Raw genomic sequence first — 15,077 nt, 5'->3', positions numbered from 1 at the left:
AAATAACGGTTCTGTTCCGGAACAGTATCAATCACTTTTGTTCCTCATTCTGTTCCTTGAAAAATGTTGTTATTTTCCAGTTTTCTGTTCTGTTTCCAACCCAAGCGCACAAGGATGTCTCTGTTCCATGCACTCTCTCTGTGGTCCCTCACTTCAGATGACTACAGCACTCATCTGTACTCCTCTCCCTCTCCTATCCTTCTCTTCTCCACAGACGACACAGAGGACGGCCCAGCAGCAGCATCAGGAGCTGGGGAGGCATCGAGCTGGACCGCCTGTGTGATGACTCCCAACAGCAAACAGGCCTTCAGAGCCACAGGCTCACCTCAGCAGAACCAGCAGAACCACCAGATCCAGAGTCAGACAGAGGGGTGAGAAACACAGGCCTGGTCCTCGCCTCCTTCACACCCCTGTGAACATGATATGATGTGTATAATAAAGACAAAAATTAGAACAGCCCTCATCAGTCATATACTGTACAATGAAAATAGACCTGGATGTAAACAGAATGCAATGCAGTATTGTGTGCTGTATTCCTGAGAGTCTATGAAAGTTTGGTCATCTTAGACATTGTGTCTTCCTCATAGGGAGGTTGAAGACACAGATACCACCCTGGCCGACAGACTGGGTGAGGCCGAGGAGAGGATCAAAGTGCTGCATTCATGTGAGTATTTTTGTCCGATGGTCCTTTCTGGACACTGTGGCGAAAGGACATCATGACTAATGGCCTTCCTTTATCTTTCTAGCTCTGAGCACAGCCCAGACAGACCTGCTGGACCTGCGGTGTAAATACGACCAGGAGAAGGCCAACAAGTAAGAGCCTGCTTGTCTCTCCACTCTGTCTATGTCCATGCTGTCCTCTCTGCTACTTCTCTAACATGTCCATTGCAATCCTTCACTCTTCTCATGGTCTCTCCTTATACACTACTGCATGTCCCTACTCAGCCCACCTATGCATACACCACTATGCTCAGCCTTCTCTCTTTAGCCATGCTTGCTCTACTCTAATCAACACATGGTCACTCCCCCACTGTAATGTACTGTACCCATTTCCAGTCTGAACCCTCAGAATGCCATTGTAAATACAGGGTGCATCTGAAATGGCACCCGATTTCCTTATAGTTCACTACTTTTGGCCAGAGCCCTAGGCGGGTAGTGCACAATATAGAGCAGGGTTCCCCATCTGGCGTCCTGCAGGTGTTTTTCATTGTTGGACATAAGAGACTGTAAAAACACCAGGAAATCAGCTCTAGGTGATTTTAGATTTGAAAAGACACGTGATTATACAAATGTAATCAAGGGTTGAAATTATTATGTTTTTCAAATATGATGTCTGTTTGGGCTTCTTACGGTCAATTTGTAGTCTACGAATTATTTACAAATTGTTCTGGCCCCCCGACCTTCCGCTTAAGAAAAACAATCGGCCCTCTACTGAATGTAGTTGATGATCCCTGATATAGGGAACCATTTTGGACGTTACCGCGGTGTGACTAATGCAGGTCTATGGATGGGAGAGCTCTGTGTTGGCCGCCTCTGTCTGGCGGCCAGAGCCTTGACACGCCTCAAGAAGAATGGCTCCATTTAAAGATTGCTCCAGAAAATATTCTACCTTGTCCTGGATCTGTGAGCGCTATGTATCCAACTCAACGTTGAAATGAATCTGAAGTTGTATGAAGGATGTCGATAGACATTAAAAGTAAACACTCCTTTTTTTGGGTTGAGCCGGTGGTAATGGATTTTCTCCCAGGCTTAATCCATGGTGCTATTGAACTGGACTTTCCAGACCCACCGCCATCCATTCTGCTGGATTTGAAGCATTTTCCATTTGACTCCCCTCTCATGTTCAGCAGCTGTTCACAGTGACAGCTCTTTAGCTCCCTGTGAGGGAAGAGGAAGGATGGTTGTGTGTTGGTGCTTGGACCACCGGGCCAGTGCTTCATTTGTGAATGGCTGGGTTTGTAGTTAATGAATAGGTAATGAGTTCTACATCCTATAAGGGTTGACATATGAGTGGGTGTTGTCCTCAACTGACGCAGTAGTCTAATAGGAATACTGAATACACAACCCCCTGGCCCATAATCACCACTACCTCTCTCTCAGGACTCATCCCCATGGCTCTGTGATTCCAACTTTACCTCTTCTTACTCTCACTGACTTTTTCCATGATGTTGCTAATTAGGGTAATTTGGCTACTTTGGCTGATTTTGAGTATCTGAACAGTTAATCAATACAAAGCATTTTTCCATATTGCACAAGTTCATTAATTCTGTATGTGACACCTCGTTCCTTTTTCTGTCAGTGTGGTCCCACCTATCATAGGCTTATTGGCGTGGCCTGGACACTGCCCAGAGCCCTGTGAGTCTTGGACTGTACACCAGCACAACACTACTACTAATTAATATGGAGAAATATTGGATATTTTAAATGTCCTGAATTTGGGGTTCTAACTATTGTTAACCACACAAAATGTTGGAAAGCAATGCTTTGTGACTATTCAGAATGGGTGATGAGTTAAGTTGTTTGTGTCATTAATCTTCCTAAAGCAAGCCCATAATAACCAGCAGTGAGATGAAGGGCACTGTGGGGGCAGACGGAGGTGAGGAAGAACATGGTTGGTTTGAAAAGAGTTTGTTTGATAGTGAACAAGATCTCTGATTTCCTCTCAAAAACACATTTAGTGAAACGGAAAGGGGTTACTTTGTCCCGAAAAATTCCAGAAATCTATGTGCATATTTTAATCAATCTCACAATCCCCATTAATTCATTTTTCTCCACCTTTTGAAAATCAAGTCCCATGTGTCTAAAAAGAAACTGTTGAACTTCAAACAAACCTCATGAATAATCTGGCAGAGCTGCTATTTAAATTAGACTTCTGATTGTTAGATGTATGGAGGAATGTAGGGATGCAATCTCCAAAGAACTCAGAGTAGGGGTCAGACAGGCAGTCCAGGGCGCGATATGAGGACTGATGCTTTCTTGATGTTGTGTGAAGACTGCGGCAGTGTGTGATTTACTGTGAATCATGTAAGAAAAGTGTGTAAAAGTCAAGGAGGGTGTATAAATCATAGCCCCCTCAGTAACCCACTGGCTGGTTCTGTGTGTGTTCCAGGGTGGAGGAGGTCAGCGTGATTGTGATGAACCTTGAGAAGGCGAACCAGGTGAGTGAGACCTGCCGTCCTGTAGGCAGCCCTCTGATTGAGATGCTCATTCGTTAAGGTAATCACTCCTGTAATCAAGCCTCCTGTTTTAATTAGACACCCTGCATCCTGCAGCCCCCATGCCGCCTCCTCCCCTGCCTCCCACTCCCTGAGCCCCTGTGATTAGAGACAGAAAAACCTGGCCCCCGTCTGTGGGTGCTCCACGGCACCACGGCAACACTCAGTAGAGGACAGGAGAGACTGCCGAGCGCGATTGATGTCGGAGTGCTATGAGCTGGGGCTCTTACTTACCTCATTGCCTTGATTGCTATCTTTCCTTCCTAGTGATTTCTCTTCTCTCTCTCCTTCTTTCTCTTGTTCCTCTATTTCCTTCTCGCTCTCTCTCTCTCTCGCTTGCTCGCTCTGTCATTCGCTCACTATCCTACGCTCTCTCTCCGCCAGCAGCTCTTAGATAAATGTTCTCAAAATGAATCATTAATTAGCAGCCCGAGTGTGACAGAGCAGGTAAACAGTTTGGGAAGAAAGTGCGCTGACTAAACAGCCCTCTCAGCAAAATGGAGTGGTAGATGCACTCTTCTGCTGGTGGGCGTTGTCTCAACCCCTCTCCTATTTCTTTTTTTGCTGAGGGTCTGTCCTCAGATTTGTCTTTCTGTTCTCTTCAGGACCAGTTCATCTGTATATCTGCTGAGTGACTGACAGATTGGTTGTGTCAGTGTTTTGTTGTGTGAGTTGTTATGCTGTGATGTTTGGTTGTAGAAAGCGGAGATGGCCCAGAGGCAGGTGGAAAGGCTAAAGGAGCAGCTGGCCAGTGCCCGGAGCACCACCCCAGGCAGCTATGATCCACCAGAGGGCACTAGTGGGGTAAGACGAGACCACATCCACTTCCTCTTTAGATCAATGTGTTCCTCGATTTCTTCCCCTTCAAATTCATTGACAGGGAGCCAAGTCAAGCTTCACGTCATGGATCTTTTAAGTGTGTGAATTCTGGATGGCAGAATATATAAATTTTTTTAAAGGAATTATCGCCTTTCATTAACTTACCCTTCAGTGTCTCTTACTCTCTTTGACTTTCTTTCTCTCACACCCTGTCTTTCTTCCTCTTAGGAGAGGGATGAGAAGGGTGGTGTGTCGTCATCCAAGTTGGAGGCTAAGCTGATTGCTAAAGACCGTGAGATCCTCAGGCTATTGGAGAACATACAGAGACTGCAGTTTGCACTACAGGAAGTCCAGGACACCTCAGCCAATCAGATCATATCGCTGGAACGCCAGCTGGCCTATAAAACGGAAGCTATTGAGGTATGTTCTATTGCACACACTCAAATGGCAAGAGGTACCTTCTTGTTAGTGGAGTTTTGTGAAATATGCTTCCTCTCTTTGACTGTTTCAGAGATTAGAAGCTAAACTGCAATCCCAGATGGACTATGACGAGATTAAAACAGAACTCAGGTGACCCACAGTGCTTGATAAGAGACTACTAAACGTTTTACACCATCTTATATACAGGAACACAATATAACATTCATACTGTTTTTTTCCCCTCTTGTAGTATACTGAAGGTAATGAAGTTGGCCTCAGCGAATGGTAACTCGTCCCAGGTGAGATATTTACTAACGGTCTGCTGTGTATTGCGTTGTTGTTCATAGCCCAGTATTAAACAGAGTAGTTTATTTCAAAGTAGACTTTTGTTTTCCTCTTCATGTTCCACTGCGGTCAAGGAAGGAAAAGTACAGCAGTGCCATTGAATGCCTTAGTGAGCAGCATCCATTGTAAGGACATCTACAGCCACTATAATTGATACACACAGGCTGTTAAATTACGATGTGTGTGTCACCAGGAATCTGCCAAGGCTGCAGAGGCTCTTTTGCTGGACAAAGAGGCCTTTCTTCCCTCTCACAAATACCTGATGGATAAGGCCAGAGTCTTACACAACAATGGTGAGGCAACAGTGTCTATGGCCACGTTCGAGAGCATCAAAACCGTGATGTATCATGGGTAAATTGTGACTGACTAATCTACAAATCGTATTCAGTAGTTATTTATGATGCAAGGTGATTTGTAGATCAGGGAGTCAGTCTCGACTCACCTTCCAAGTCAGCTGGAATGTCGAACGTGCCCTATGTCTATGACATCTAATTGTAGTTCTTGAAAGCTGTTTTGTTGTTTATAGACCCGAGACTACACAGTGTATGTAAGCTTCATGTAGTGTCTGTGTTGGTCCTATGCAGCTTTAACCCCAGTGGCTGTGAAAGTGCTGCCAAACTGAGTGTGACTGTGTCTGCAGATGAGGACCAATCGGAGGAGTCAGGCAGAGAGGGGGGCAGGCCCACAGGGTCCTTCTCCTCAGTCTCCCAGGTGGATGTGCGTACCTCGGCCAGCCCTGGTCCTCCCACCATGGACGTCTCCTCCTCTAGCCACGACCTCCCCCGCCCCTTTTCTGTGTCCCCCTGCTCAGGGGGCAGGCTGTCTGCGGACCACGTCCTCCACAAGCAGCTCCTCTGCTCCCCACTTTTTAAGAAGGAAGCCGGCAGCCCCATCATGGCCTTCCCCACCGCCCTGTATGCAGCCAAAGCCGCCCTAATGTCAACCAATCAGGGACCTGCAGGAACTGGGGGCATTGAGGCTGGCCTGCCCAGCGACCAATCGGAGAGTGGGAGCTCCACTGCAGGCGATGATGACCAGTTGGAGACAGCGGATATTGCCTTCCAGATCAAAGAGCAGCTGTTGAAGCACAACATTGGCCAGCGTGTGTTTGGTCACTACGTGCTGGGCCTATCACAGGGCTCGGTCAGTGAGATCCTGGCCCGGCCCAAGCCCTGGAGGAAGCTGACAGTGAAAGGCAAGGAGCCCTTCATCAAGATGAAACAGTTCCTGTCTGATGAACAGAACATTCTGGCCCTCAGAACCATCCAGGTCCGACAGAGAGGTGAGTGGACTGGACAGTGGTTATTCTGAACCACAGATATAACAGCAGATCACTGGGTGTGTCAGGAAATACTGGACAGGATCACAGTGCCGAGCCATGAAAACTCACTTTCTAAACTGAAAGAATTGCAGGCACTCATTTAAAAGCATTTAATATGCTAAAACTGAAGGTTGTCTGCAGATGTATTGCGATAGCAGTGTTTTCATTTCAGGATTTTATTAGTGCTGAGGGATAGAGCAGAGTTGCCAACTCGTCTCTCATGTGGTGTGTTTTGAAAGGCTGGTGGTGTAGTTTCTGGACCTCTCTGCGGTTAAACCTTTTAATCTCCTTGGCCTGCACCTCAAACTTCTTCATGGCTTCCTCTCCCATGTTTGTTGTGTTACTTTTAAACTTTGTTTTCTCCCCAGATTTCAGAGCTTTTGAAAGTTGAACTTGCCGTATACTGCAACCTCAGATGCCAAGATCTCAAAGGCAGCCATTGATCTACCAGTCAAAAGCAACGCCTTGGAACTGCTCTCTGATCAGCCATCCCACTCACCCCCTTTCTCTCTCTCTGTTACCCTCTCTGTGGCAGGGAGCATCACTCCTCGCATCCGAACTCCTGAAACTGGGTCAGACGACGCCATCAAGAATATCTTGGAGCAGGCCAAGAAGGAGATCCAATCCCAGAGAGGAGGTGGGTCTGGAACAGGTTATGCATCTACCCTATATTCAACTGTGCTAGGTCAGGTGACATTTAGATTATCATTATTTTGGTGTATACATTTTGACAGCAATTGGTTTTGATGGCAGTTTAAGTTTTTTGAAGTCGGTGTGGAGTATGTATTCATAGAGTTGTGTGTAACGAGGGGGGTGTTGTGACTGTATGTGTGTGTGCTCTGCAGGTGACATTAAGACATCCCTGGGCAGCCCCTCGGGCAGGAGCAGTAACGGGGCAGACAGCAGCTCAGATGACACCATCAAGAACATCCTGGAGCAGGCCAGGAGGGAGATGCAGGCGCAGCAGCAGGCCCTGATGGAGATGGAGGTCTGTGGCAGGGCCTCTGCCACCAGCGCTGGGCCCCAAGTGAAGCACCTGGGTCTCCCTGAGCCCTCCAAGGTCCTGCCCCTACCCACCTTCATCAAACAGGAGGAGGGGGGCACGGTGACTGTGTGCATGGCCAACCCCGTCAGCAGCCCCCAAACCCCCCTCAGTGTCCTCTCCCCTGCCGCCTTCGTTCAGAACATCATCCGTAAAGTCAAGTCAGAGATCGGCGAGGCAGGGACTTACTTCGACCAGCACTGGTCCGTGGAGCGGGGGCCCATAGGAATGGTGGGCGGCGTAGGGGGCGGCAACTCTCAGCCCTTCACCTCAGTGTCTCCCTCCCTGTCCTCGTCCTCGGGCCCCTCGGCCCGGCCCCGGCTGGAGAACGGAGAGTGTCTGCCCAACAGTGAGGAGGCGTCTGCGGCCGAGGAGGACACTGGCTCGGGGATGATGCAGTCTGTGGAGGTGAAGGTGGAGTCAGACGTTTCAGTGAGTGGAGAGTCAACTGGCCGTGGCCTGGCCTACTACCCATCATATATCCCCCGCACCCTGAAGCCCACCGTGCCGCCCCTGACGCCGGAGCAGTATGAGATGTACATGTATCGCGAGGTGGACACCATCGAACTCACCCGACAGGTCAAAGAGAAGCTGGCCAAGAATGGCATCTGTCAGAGGATCTTTGGTGAAAAGGTGTGTTTACTTTACTTCGCTGTACTAACTTCCTTACTCCGTCCTGATTTGTCTGTCCATGCTTCATCTAAAATGGTTTGCATTGTTTTGGATGTTTCTGTGACTCTTTTATGCCTTGTAGCATCATACATCTAAGTAATTAGCAAGGCTTCTTTTTAAGTAAAAGATGATTCCAGAGCAAGTGTTATTTAATTCTATAGACTGTGTGCTACCGCCCTCTAGTGGTTGTAGATATGCAACATTTTTAAATAGTAATGTGGTGAAGTTGATGTGCCAGTCACTTTTTTGTCACATCTCAAACTGGTTTTCGTCTTGCAAAAGAGTGTATGAAATAGCCAAACTTTTCTCCCCAAGATCTTTATCAACTTGAGATTCATATTCACATTAGAAATAGCTGTTTAGTATTTACTCTATTTTACTTGCTGACTCTTAGCCTGTTTCTGGTGTCCTCTCCAGGTGCTGGGTCTGTCTCAGGGCAGTGTGAGTGACATGCTGTCTCGGCCCAAACCCTGGAGCAAGCTGACCCAGAAAGGCAGGGAACCCTTTATCCGCATGCAGCTGTGGCTGCTGGACCAGCTGGGACAAGGACTCAACCAGCTCCCCAGCCAGAGCCTCTCTCAAGGTGGGCCACTCCATATCACATTGCAACATGGACACATTTTTTTAATAGAAGTAATAGTTTGTATACGTTTAAGTTCTGGTCAATCAGTTGAATGGAGAAGGTCTCTTTGCTTCTTTATCTGTTGCTGTAACTGATTATATTACCCTCTGATGTTTTGTGACTTCCGCCCATAGATAAAAGCCCAGTGACGGCCCAGTCGTCGCCCTCCCCGCCCCCCAGCCCAGAGGAGAGCCACCCCAGCCCGCTGGTGGAGCCCATCAGCCTGACCCTGGAGAGCAGCAAGGAGAACCAGCAGCCTGAGGGCCTGGTGAACCCCCACCCAGAGGGAGGGAAGTCCACCCCCAGTCTGCTTTCCCTTCACCAGCCCCACACCCCGCTGGGCATCCAGGAGCTGGTGGCCATGTACCCAGAGTTGGACACATACGCTATCACCAAGAAAGTCAAGGAGGTACTGACAGACAACAACCTAGGTGAGTCTGTTGGTATATCTGGATATGGGTTTTAGAAATGAGTGTCTATGTTCTGGTGAGTTATTGATATGTGTTGTGGTTTGGTCTGACCACCTGACTAGGAAAAACCCTGAGTCTTAGTTATGTCATGTATCCACTAGGTCAGCAGTGTTTAAACAGATCTACTTTGTGTGCTCTGTTTGGGAAATGTGTTATGGTGTGTGTTTACACCTTTTGTTTGTGTGTGTGTTCTAGGCCAGCGGCTGTTTGGGGAGAGTATACTGGGCCTCACCCAGGGCTCAGTGTCAGACCTGCTCTCCAGGCCCAAGCCCTGGCATAAACTCAGCCTCAAAGGCAGGGAGCCTTTCGTCCGCATGCAATTGTGGCTCAACGACCCGCACAATGTGGACAAGCTGAGGGACATGAAGAAGATGGAGAAGAAAGGTTGGTCTATTTACAGCATGGTATCTGGTCTTCTGTTATCAGGGTTTGCATGTTAGCAGTAGAGCACTGAGTGTACCCATGGATGTATGTACAGCAGCTATACTGTGTGATGTATTGATTCATGTTATTCCGTGCGTCGTCATTGAATTCTCTAACTCTTTCTCTCTTTGTTGTCCTCCCAGCCTATCTGAAGCGGCGGTATGGGCTGCTGAGTACCGGCTCAGATAGTGACTCTCCCAGCGCCAGCTCTGAATGTGTGAGCCCGGCCCTGGCCTCCATAGACCTGTGTCCCTACAGCCAGGTGAAGAAGCCCAGGGTGGTGCTGGGGGCTGAGGAGAAGGAGGCTCTGAGGAAGGCCTACCTCCTGGAGCCATACCCATCCCAGCACACCATTGAGATACTGGCCTCCCAGCTCAACCTCAAAACCAATACCGTCATCAACTGGTTTCACAACTATAGGTCAGACATTGCTTCAGATCCCCACCCCCAGAGGGACTAGAATAATGAGATTTGATCAATATAGTACATGGAATTACTAACAGAATACGTAGATGCTTGTTTTGGATGAATGAAATACACGACTCCTTCCAACTGTTTGTTTGATTGTTGTGTTTTTCTAAGCAGGTCCAGGATGCGACGGGAGGTCCTCATGGAGGGTCTCCAGGACAACGACACGGATGCAGAACACCACAGCTACTCTCCCTCGGCCACACAGAGCCCCACCTCAGACGGGGATGAGAGGGGGCTGCTGCACCCCACTGGACGCACCCACCCCATCCTCCCCCTCAGCGCCAACACACCACTGCCTCATGTCAAACAGGAGGCCAGTGAGGGAGAGGAGGAGGAGAGGGAGGGCTTCATCGGACAGTCTAAGACCCAGTGTTTCTCTATGGGCATCCAGTTCCCTCAGTTGAAAACGGAGCATGGGGACCTGATGGTCGGCTGCCAAGAGCCCCACCTGGCTCCACACTATATTCAGAGCCTGAGGCAGGAAGAAGGGATGAGTAGCCAGGCTCAGGGGCTCTTCCACGGGGAGCTCTCCCTAGATGGCCCCCAGAGAGCCAGCCAGTCCAGGCACGAAGGTGACAACTCCAGCAAGTCTTTTGTAGACCCGGTCAGCTTCAAGGCATCGTCGGAGCCCTGTCGCAGCAGCCTGGAGGTCTCCCTCAACTCCCCCTCTGCTGCCTCCTCACCCGGCCTCATGATGTCTGTCTCCCCTGTCCCGACTTCCTCTACACCCATCTCCCCATCCCTGCCCAACCCACCCACCACAAGCACCAACCACAGCCTGGACCCTAACCCCCTGCCTCCCATCCAGAGCCCCAAGCCCAACAAGAGTGTTCAGAGACGCACTGAGAAAATGGCCAACCTCAACAATATCATCCATAGGCTGGAAAGAGCAGCTAACCGGGAGGAGACCCTGGAGTGGGAGTTTTAGGCCCCTCCCTCCCTCCACATTTCCTCAGTCCTGCTGAATCGCACTGCACATGGGAGACTCTCAAAGAGAAGCTTCCAGAGCACATGGAGTGGAGCCTGGCTCCTCAATGCCTGTCCTCCCTGTCTGATCACACTAAATAAATACCCCTTTTCGGAAAACCGGGGGAACCGGAGCTAAACTCTTACAGAAAAATTCCCTTAGAGGACTTGTAGAAAATAAAAAATATTTATAAATGTGTTTTAGGTTTTTTGATAATGGATACTACTTTGAAATATATGTAACAGCACTAGCTGTTGTTTTACTTAATGGACTCTGACGTAAAGACTTCTGCAGCTATGGTGTCATGAAATGTACACTGAAGTTGTGTAGATTGCCACTGGGTGAGATTAAAAAAGACCCCTGTCTTAAGCCATCAAAAGCACTATAATTATTTAAAAAGAGACTGACCAAATTTGCTACTTTTTGAATAGCAATTTTTCAGATTTTGTCTGTAAGACAGGACTGTTTAAGTCAAGTACCGTGAAATTCTACTACTGACTGAGAGATAGTCCTTTAAGACTCTAAATATTCAACATCTCGTATGTACTTGGTTTCTTGGTTGTATGTTTTGAAACATTTGTAACAAACATATAAAGTGTGGTTGTACATGTTGTAGAATTGTCTGCAATAGCCTTCTGAACCAGATGTAGCATGGTACTTCACTGACCCTGTTATCCTTTATAGTTAGTCACCTGTGATATACTTGAGCAAAAATTGGTGAAAAAAAAAAATCTGCAAAAAATAAGAAAGGAAATGTCAAATCTAATTAGTAGAATCTATTTAGTGTATTTTGTATTTATTTTTTATCATTGAGGTTTACTAGGCTGTAAATGAAACTCACTACACATGAGCACAGTTTACATGATTTATTTCAGACTGCTCTCGTCCTCTAAATCACTGGTTTCAGACTGTAACGGGCCAATGCACACCTGGTTACCTCAGTTTTTGTTGATGCAGATCATGCCATGATTGTGTTGTCATTCACACTCATGACCTTCCAACCTTTGAATAAATGGATTAAGATATGTTTGAGTGATGTCTCAGACAACAATGGAACCTGATAATCTTCTAGTGAGGAGTCTCAGGCAAACATGAGCGTTCTTTAAAGACCACATTGAGAACCCCAACTCTTGGATTACAAAGGAACACATTCATCATCTGCTCTCTTTCTCTCCATCCTAATTCTGTCTTTTCAGAGACTCATGCTGTTCCTCCTGCCTTCATGTCGATCTTGTTCTTAGCTCAGTGGGCAAACACAGTCTTGAGTCATCCAAACAACTCTGGTTTGATTACATGGTGGTAACATACTGTAGAAAGAAATAATGCACTAAAGAGCACTGACATGTCCCTCTGTTTGGCTCTGTCTGACTGGAATAAAAATCTGAAAGCATGGAAATGAATCCTGATGGAAAGAACATCATACAGTATGACCAACATTTGACTACATTGAATTCAGTTAGAATGTACATTCTATGACACAAAATGGAATTGATTGTCTCATTATCCTTGCCGCTAGCCACTACTGTATTTAATATATTAGTTTTGTCATGCTTGCAGTTCGTTATAATCTTCTGTATTTTCCTTCTGTTTTGTACTCAACCATTTTAATAGGTCTTCAATACCTTGTGTATGAACTACTTACAGCACTTAGATTTAAATAATTGTGAGGATTCAAGAAATGTAATTTTTAGTGTCCACAAGTGAGTCTTTGCCTTTACTGTATCGTTGAAGTTGGTAGTAAACACTGTCTAACTAGTTCAGAGGATTTGGATTGTATATGTATAGATATATAAATATTACACATTTACTGAAAATTATATCTTATGTTATTGAACAAAATGTGCTGACTATATTGAAATATAGTGTACAGATTTATTAAAGGGATCATTCTTCCAAATTACAAAATGACATTGCTTACAGGGTTAGGAAACCAGTCTATGGACAAGGAATGACAGTAATCCATGCTTTGGTTTTATTTCCCTGGCACTTTTCCCAAATGTTAACCTTTTAGCATTTGTGGCACAAATCCCATTCAAGTCATGTTACCGATATTAGCATTTTCGCACATCATGTTCAAATCATCTATAAGGAGTCAAGCAAGGCAATTTCACTATACTTGTGCACGTGACAAAAAAAATTGTTGAGCTTCACAATCATTTTGAGATATTTTCAAATAATTTGGACATGATGCCAGAAAAATGCTAATATCGGTACAAGGAGTTGGATGGGATTTGTGCCACAAATTCCAAAACATTAGCATTTTGAAAATGTGCTAGGGAAACTAAACCAAAGCATAGATTGCTGCCGAACCTTGTCCGTAGACTGCTTACAGGGTAAGGAAACCAATATGTAATTTTGTTATTTGGGGGAACTATCCCTTTAACTAAAACCCATATGAGCCAGTTCTGGTCTGGCAAGCTTGCCCATGTTTTAGACCTTCTCTCAGGGTAGACTTGCTTCTTAAAGCTTTACTGAACCAGTCGCTTTCATAAATGGTAAACACAATAATTAATGAATATAATAACAGAAGAAATCAGTAGACAGAATGGTTCTGCCATATGTTATATGGGATTATGGAAGTTTTAACTATGGGAATGCACATGGAAAACTAATGGTTGTTTTTTGAGAGAAATGGCAGGCTATTTTGTAATCCATTGGTTCAATGACAATGTTCATAATTAGGTCATTTAATATAATGTTTTTTGTGAAGCAAACAGAGAGAGGCAAAAGTATAAAATTGCTGACATCCTGACAGAACTGACTCTTCCATACTTGCTGAGCAGATACAGTATGTGCTTGACACTTCAGAATGACACTGTATACCTCTGAGGATGAAATGGGGAATCTGGATATCCTATATTAATCTATGATGAACTGTCCTTTATTTTTACAACTCATTTTCTATATCAGTGATACTGTGTATGGGAGTACTTAGAAGTAACATTTCTTGTATGAGATCTCATCGTCTTACACAGAAGAATTGACAAATAAATGGCTGAAAAAGGAATTGATTTACACAGACCCTTATGGACCTTTACATATTCACATAAACCTAATTTAATTGTTTGAATTTTGCATGCAATTTCATACTGGTCACAAGGGGAATAGACTGTTTTGTATTATTGTTCTGGTGCATTGACATTGAATCAGCACTTATCCCTTTTTACGCTGGTGAAACCATGCATGTTGCAATTGGCAGTTTTGGTGACAGACACAATGTGTTATATATTCAACTGACTGAATTGACTCTTTGTAGTATTCACAAGACGGGTTTAGTAATGTGTGAATAAGATGGTGAATTGAATGAAAACAGGACTAAACAAAGTCCCTCTGAAATGTTCTATCCCAAATCCCTAAGTAAAAAGCAGACATTTAGAAATGTCTTTTTATCCCATATCAATTAAGCCTCATGATTTTTCTGGGCTTTTTGATAGATTGTGATTTGATGGTCATAGACCTCCATCACTAAAAGGTGGTTGAGTACTTGGGTAAGCAAGTATGCGATTGTTTTACTGAATTACCTATGAGATTTGGGTTTGATCATAAAGAGATTCCAAATGTTGTTTAACAGTATGTGCTCTGGCGTCACCTCTCCTGTCAAAATAAATGTAATAAAAACCTGTTAATACAGATGAGGTGCTCAAAAGGCTAACATCTCATCTCATGTTTCAAGGCATTGGGAGCTGTTAAGGAATGGACAAAAATATACCAAGTGTCTTGGATTCACATATGTATGAAGCCATCATCCAATACATTATTGAATAAGATCCTATGTGTGTTGTGTTTTTTGTTACCACTTTAGGCATCACAAATTGGTCTCCGTTTTTGGAGCACACACACACACACACACATAGGGAAAATATAATATTTTAATGTAATTTATTCTGGCAGTAGTTATTGATGATAAATTAAAATCAATCAAATCAAAATGAGTGCTTCAGCTTGATCGTTTCTCAATGCTAAGTTGGTGTCAACATGCACAAAAGCATAGGAAAATAGGTTAATGCTGGTTTTCTACAATGACAAATTCTCTCTGGTGGCCTAGTATAAGTTTAAGCCTACTAAAAATGTATGTAACGTTTAGACAGATGTAAACAAAGATGGTAGAAATAGGTTTAAAAACGGTGTACTTTTCTTGGAAAAGTCTCAACCGAATCCTTTGGACGTCCCAACTGACGCTACCCCATTGAAGTTTAAATTTAAAACGGTTATGATAGGCGTAAGGGTTTATGGTATGGACGTCCCAACGACCCCGGATAGCGTACAGCTTGCATTTATTTATTTGTTTAC

The 15,077-nt window shown here is 45.2% G+C and overlaps 1 protein-coding gene across 2 annotated transcripts in view; it reads left to right on the top strand.

Moving 5' to 3' along the window:
* LOC106585474 (homeobox protein cut-like 2) overlaps positions 1–14,554 on the top strand; it is a 114,588-nt gene extending 100,034 nt beyond the window's left edge. The window contains exons 6-22 of one of the 2 annotated variants that reach the window (XM_014171712.3): positions 215–371; positions 588–664; positions 747–813; positions 3,110–3,158; positions 3,915–4,019; positions 4,263–4,454; positions 4,546–4,604; positions 4,705–4,753; positions 4,993–5,092; positions 5,440–6,081; positions 6,656–6,757; positions 6,966–7,795; positions 8,252–8,417; positions 8,591–8,887; positions 9,122–9,310; positions 9,493–9,769; positions 9,935–14,554. In XM_014171712.3, the coding sequence (XP_014027187.3) occupies positions 215–371; positions 588–664; positions 747–813; positions 3,110–3,158; positions 3,915–4,019; positions 4,263–4,454; positions 4,546–4,604; positions 4,705–4,753; positions 4,993–5,092; positions 5,440–6,081; positions 6,656–6,757; positions 6,966–7,795; positions 8,252–8,417; positions 8,591–8,887; positions 9,122–9,310; positions 9,493–9,769; positions 9,935–10,748 (4,172 nt within the window). In that variant the 3' untranslated portion in view covers positions 10,749–14,554. Of the gene's footprint in view, positions 1–214; positions 372–587; positions 665–746; positions 814–3,109; positions 3,159–3,914; positions 4,020–4,262; positions 4,455–4,545; positions 4,605–4,704; positions 4,754–4,992; positions 5,093–5,439; positions 6,082–6,655; positions 6,758–6,965; positions 7,796–8,251; positions 8,418–8,590; positions 8,888–9,121; positions 9,311–9,492; positions 9,770–9,931 lie in introns of both variants that reach the window. The other variant, XM_014171711.3, reaches the window with a different exon arrangement.
* Positions 14,555–15,077: the final 523 nt, after the last annotated feature.

The sequence above is a fragment of the Salmo salar genome, chromosome 24 (genome assembly GCF_965601325.2).
Source record: "Salmo salar chromosome 24, fSalSal1, whole genome shotgun sequence".
Lineage (NCBI taxonomy): Eukaryota > Metazoa > Chordata > Actinopteri > Salmoniformes > Salmonidae > Salmo > Salmo salar.
The sequence above is the reverse complement of the archived record's forward strand: the minus strand, read 5'-3'. Positions and strand labels throughout refer to the sequence as shown.